The 5,541-nt window shown below is 34.6% G+C and overlaps 1 protein-coding gene across 2 annotated transcripts; it reads left to right on the forward strand.

Moving 5' to 3' along the window:
* Window positions 1-329: 329 nt before the first annotated feature.
* Window positions 330-2,914, forward strand: LOC113231328. Of its 2 annotated transcripts, none has more exons than XM_026465608.1 (3): window positions 330-403; window positions 472-2,292; window positions 2,583-2,913. In XM_026465608.1, exons 1-3 carry the CDS (start codon window positions 349-351, stop codon window positions 2,801-2,803), a joined length of 2,097 nt encoding a protein of 698 aa, XP_026321393.1. In that variant the 5' UTR covers window positions 330-348; the 3' UTR covers window positions 2,804-2,913. The 2 variants fall into 2 exon arrangements, with proteins under 2 accessions (XP_026321393.1, XP_026321394.1); XM_026465609.1 differs by having other exon boundaries at window positions 331-403; window positions 478-2,292; window positions 2,583-2,914.
* The last annotated feature ends 2,627 nt before the right edge of the window (window positions 2,915-5,541 follow it).

Here is a 5,541-nt window from a genome sequence, read left to right on the forward strand (position 1 = left end):
TCTCTCGCCTACTCTTTAAACGCTCGCTGGTTTTTGGAGATTTATATTTTTATTTAATTTGTAATTTCACTGATTTCACTTTTTGTATATGTGAAATAATATTTTTATATAAATACTATATGTGTTTTGTAAGAAGGCAAGACAGAAACAATAAAATAATATTTGCAGAACATTCATTGTTTTCATGCAATATTTTTCCATAGAGAGAATTCGCACAATGGACTGATATTGGTTTACCGCTTTTGCCGATAAAATGCCATCTCAAGCTATATTTCTAAAGTGTTTTAGTGTAGCTAAGTTTCCATTTCCTTTTCGGTTTCATTCGTACCCAGTCACGTATTTTCACAAATGTTGACAATGATCAAATATTTCGTAATAATATGGAGTATTTTCGTCACTTTTGGTTCGTTTTTGCAGTAATTTATTAACAATAATGTTATATTAAATTGTTGTTTAAACGTATTTTTTTAGTTACAGGTCAAAAGGAAATTGTTGCAAATGATCAGAGTGTTCTCTCTTTGTTACCTTCAACGATCGGACTACAATTTCCACTTGAAATTAAAGGAAACGAAATCGCCCCGAATGTCATCGGAGAAGGGGTACAGAAAATACCTTGTCCTATTTTCTCCCAACGCCGAATGGAAAATCCAAACATTCCCAATGAACAACCCTGGGCCACTGTCAATAAATGGAACTCCGTCGCACCTGCACCACGGAGATCCAATGCAGAAGATCCTACATCACGAAGAGCTAATGTAGAAAATCCCGAATCACGAAGATCTAATTCAAAGGATTCTGCTTCACGGAATCCCGAAGACGAAATTCATGAATCGTGGAAATTTATTGCAGATGATCCTTTACGAAGATCTAATGCAGACGATTTTCAATCACGACGTTCTCAAGCAGAAGAACCTTCATCACGAAGACTTATTGCAAATGATCCTATATCGCGAAGATTCAACGTAGAAGATTATATGTCACGAAGATCTAATACAGCAAATCCTATGTCGCGGAGATCTAATTCAGAAGATAATGCATCACGAAACCCCATTGAAGAAATTCCAGAATCTTTATTTATTGCAGATGATCCTTTGCGAAGATCTAATGCAGACGCTCTTCAATCACGACGTTCTCAAACAGAAGAACCTTCATCCCGAAGACTTATTGCAAATGATCCTATATCGCGAAGATTCAACGCAGAAGATTATATGTCACGCAGATCCAATGTAGCAAATCCTATGTCACGGAGATCTAATTCAGAAGATTATGCATCACGAAAAGCTATTGAAGAAATCCCAGAATCTATATTTATTGCAGATGATCCTATATCGCGAAAATCTAATACAGAAGGAGCTACGCGAAATTTTTATGCAGGAGTTCCTACTTCACGGAGGTACAGTGAGCAATTTCCCGCATCAAGAAGATATCCCTGGCAAACCGTAGACAGCTTAAGACAAACACCCGATGACAATGACAATCACTCAAATGTTTTATCACTGTTTAATGACCAACGAACGCAACCCTACACCAACGATGTGCAAACGCAGTTACGAAGGGAAGACGTCTATGGACCACCACCATCATTAGCGCAACCATTGTACAATGCCTGGCAAGTATTGTCAACAACAAACCCCTCACAGGGACCTAACCGTTTAGATGAGCAAACTACAAGCAATGTGTTGAATGTACCATCACCCAATGGTGATGTTCAGGTATTACCACTAATAAACTATCCTGTTGAAATCACGACTCCAAATCCGAGTAAGCCAACAAACCCTTCTGATTGCAATCCGAAAACAAAGCAAAGCGATGTTAATGAACCCCTCAGTGAAATTAGAAGAGAGGAAGGTACCTCTAGGCGTATTATGCCAGGTATCTTACCGTTAAAACAAGTCAGTACTCCGGCAAGTATAAATCTATCTAAAAATAGCCCACTTGATGTAACAACAATGTCAAGTAAACTAAACGTTAACGGAGAAAAAATTGCAGACACACGTACTGAAAATGTTGAGAATGTTGGGAGGACAAACGTACCACAAGCAACTAGTAAAGAAGAAAATGAGGATCGTATGAGCATTGCAGATATCGAACAACAATTGATGGAGCCAGCAAAAGGTGCGGGGATCATAAAGATAACAGATGCCCATCTCTCTGTAATGGATAGCTCCAGGGTGTGTTACGCTTGTAGTAGTATTACCGATCCGACTTGCTGGAGTCCAGAAAGAAAAACTACCGTGAAATATTGCGCGAGAGGACGTGATTCTTGTGTAACAAAGACATATAAAGGAAAGGGTGAGTTACATTTGTTTTTATACGTTTTATATCGAACAAATACCTTCCAATTTTATTTGTAATGTACTTCATATTCATTTATTAATGCGTCATTTATTGAATAAACGTTTTTCTTCCTTTCTGTGTGGTAAATAAACGATTTTTTTTTTGTATTTTACTTTTCTTAATGTGATTCAACAACAATAACGGTGATGTCTCTGTCGCAATTACTCGTCTATTAGAAATAAGCAAAAATATTCCCAAAAATTTTGACAACATTCCAGATATTTACAATGTGCCCATATTTGTAGATTCCTTGGTGGTAATTCGCGACTGCAGTTCAGCTTGCGATGACGCCCTTCCGGTGCTTGGCAAGAAATATGAGTCCTGCTCTATCTGCGGGAATGATCTCTGCAACAACCTATACGTCGATGCCAATGGAGCCAGCACTATTTACACTAGAAATACCATTGGTATCATGATTTTCAGTTGGCTCATTAAGCATTACTTTCCTTACCAAAACTTCTTATGAATTAAAATCCATACTTGCAACTTCTGGAATATATATTTCAGGCCAATGTCGAAAATTTTATTGTATTTGTCGATAAAATAACATTAATTAGATTTTATTGTATTTATTGTTCGTCAAGAGATTATAAGATTATTATAGTCATTTAATAATTTTATTTGAGTATTTATTGTGATGGACATATATCACAGCTTCTTACAAACGTTCTGAAGAGTCATTCAGAGAGGGTCTTTTATAGAGCCCGACCGCGCTTCTCCGTGCAAACGACAAGTGAGATAAGACTTTATTCCCATTTCAAATTCCCATTTCCTTAGCAGAACGGATTCGGCGGAAACGAACGAGACATCTTACTAAACTATGGTGTGGTAAGATTTCAATAAAATGTTACACTAAAAAAGATTTTATGGACACATACGTGGATCCATATTTACTTTTAAGTAACGATAAGGAATAGTTTTCATTTTCGCCCTTCCTTCCAATGATTATGATGTAAAGCAGTAGAAAAAGAAAGTCTTTTTTAGAAAATTTTCTTTTTTTATGGAAAGTATTGACTAATTCAGAATTGACCACAATCTACAAAAATATAAATTCGCATTATTGGTGTTATAAGGCCATATCTGTAAATGCAAACATTTCAGGAATGAGGTTTATAGATTCTACGAACATAATTGGTCATTAACAACTTAATTAAACAGGAGTGTCATGAAAATTCTCATATACAGAATTTGTTTCACTTATTTCGTATTATTTTCATGACAAGTTGTTTAAATGAAGCGATGCTACTACAGGTTTAAAAAGTGCATACAGACAAAGTAAATTAAAAAACAAACAACTTGTTAATAATACAAAGTACGATTTAAAGATAAATAAAAACAGACTACAATGCTTTAGATCCCCTTTTTTTGTTGATTCGACTTATGCCACATAACTTTAGCAAGTTGGAAGATGGTTTCTCCGTACCTCCTGTTTGGGATCCAGTATTTCCTCTGATGAAATATTCCAAACAGACATAACATAACAGACTGCAGTACTAATTAATATGTTTTAATTTATTCTAATTTCTGTTATTAATTAATAATAAATTGATGTTAGTAAAAATTCTTTCAATAAAATAATTTGTAAAACGTAATTGTAGCATGAATTGGAATGTTTTCTTTGTAAAATTAAAATTAAGGTATTTAAGTAATAACTTTTATGACTATAGTCAAAAAATAGAGTGGTTTGTTTGAAAAATCAAATATACGCGATTTAAATCCGGAGAAATAGTTTCTTTTCCTATAAATAATGTGAGATTAATAAGTTGGATACTAAATGTATAACTAAATGTATACTAAACGCAAAATAGGCGCTTTGTCGTCTAGTTGCGGATACCAGCCCGTTGCACCAAGTACCAAGTACTAAATGTGTGCGCCGTTCGTAAAGCTTGCAACGACGCGGCATAAATTTCTCCGATACTTAAAAAAAATCAATAAAACATTGTATTTAAATTAAATCAAAATTTGTATTCACCGTTTTCTACAGGTTTACTTGTACTTTTGCAGATACGTAGATGCTGTTGCCAACACAGCTTAAAGATAATTTGTAAAAATAACAAACACAAATAACGTATGTATACAGCCAACTTATCATTCATTTTCTTTTTTGAACACGCTCACATTCACGATAAAAATTCTTCATAAATAAAATCGACTGTTATAAAAAATCGAATCGGAAACGCATTAAGACATCACTAATTGATTAGAATTCGAGCTATCATAAGTTGAATAAATGGTTGGGCGGAGTATAGTGGAGTATTTTCACAAAAATAATTGAATATCAAGGTGGTCAAAATTTTGACCACAGCCCAAACAAATATTGTTACAATTAATAACTTAAAAATTACATTTTATTTTTTGCGAAAATGTTTCACTATTTTGTTGTTATTATTGATGCAAATATGTAACACAAGCGCAGAAAAAAATTCCTTTGGTCCGACTGAATTGCCTCAACGTGGCTACCGCTCTTACCACCTGAGCTACAGGTTGAGTCAGCAAACCTTGCAAATTTCTCTGCTACAGCTCTTTGTATTGGGATTAAATGGTTTTTTTACCATAGCATTTTTACCATTACCTATGAGAAACTTACGAACCCACGGTGAGCAACAGGCAGATTTTTTCCAATTTCCATTTCCAAAGGTGAAATCTAATAAACCGGATTCATTCTCTGATTTGCTACCCTTATTACATTTTCTTCAATTTTGGGACCTCTACTGTGGGTACAGTCGTTTCCAACAAAAAAAGAATCATCGGAGTAATTGCGTAACAAACACTCAAAGAAAAGAATACAGTCGAATTGAAAAACTCCTTTTTTTTGAAGTCGGCTAAAAACATAACACATAAATACTGTTGGAAAGCGTAGACATAATTAATAAAAGTCAAAATTTTGATTATTTTCAGAACACACTTTTCAAAATTACGATCTGAACACAATTCAAAAACACGGGGTATGTAATCATACTAAATATAAATATAACCAGGTAAAAAAATATTAACTGTAGCAATTATTTCACATTACTCTTAACTATGTTGGATGGCAGGAATAAACTTCTAATCCTTTTTATATAATTGGGAATGCCATCTATAAAAGTGTCGGCATTAACCTGTACTAGGATGATAAAGAGCTGAAAACTATACGTTCCTGCTCCACCTTCCCGCAATTGCTCTTGTATACGATCTCTTCCGCAATTCTCCCCTTCATCTCCC

The sequence above is a fragment of the Hyposmocoma kahamanoa genome, unplaced genomic scaffold (assembly GCF_003589595.1).
Source record: "Hyposmocoma kahamanoa isolate Upper Pololo Valley unplaced genomic scaffold, ASM358959v1 65, whole genome shotgun sequence".
Taxonomy (NCBI): Eukaryota; Metazoa; Arthropoda; class Insecta; order Lepidoptera; family Cosmopterigidae; genus Hyposmocoma; species Hyposmocoma kahamanoa.

Coding starts and splice junctions, on each gene's coding strand:
- LOC113231328 (XM_026465608.1), top strand. CDS start 349: ATGTTGACAATGATCAAATATTTCGTAATAATATGGAGTATTTTCGTC. Junction 404..471: donor GAGTATTTTCGTCACTTTTG/GTTCGTTTTTGC, acceptor GTATTTTTTTAG/TTACAGGTCAAAAGGAAATT. Junction 2,293..2,582: donor AAAGACATATAAAGGAAAGG/GTGAGTTACATT, acceptor CCATATTTGTAG/ATTCCTTGGTGGTAATTCGC.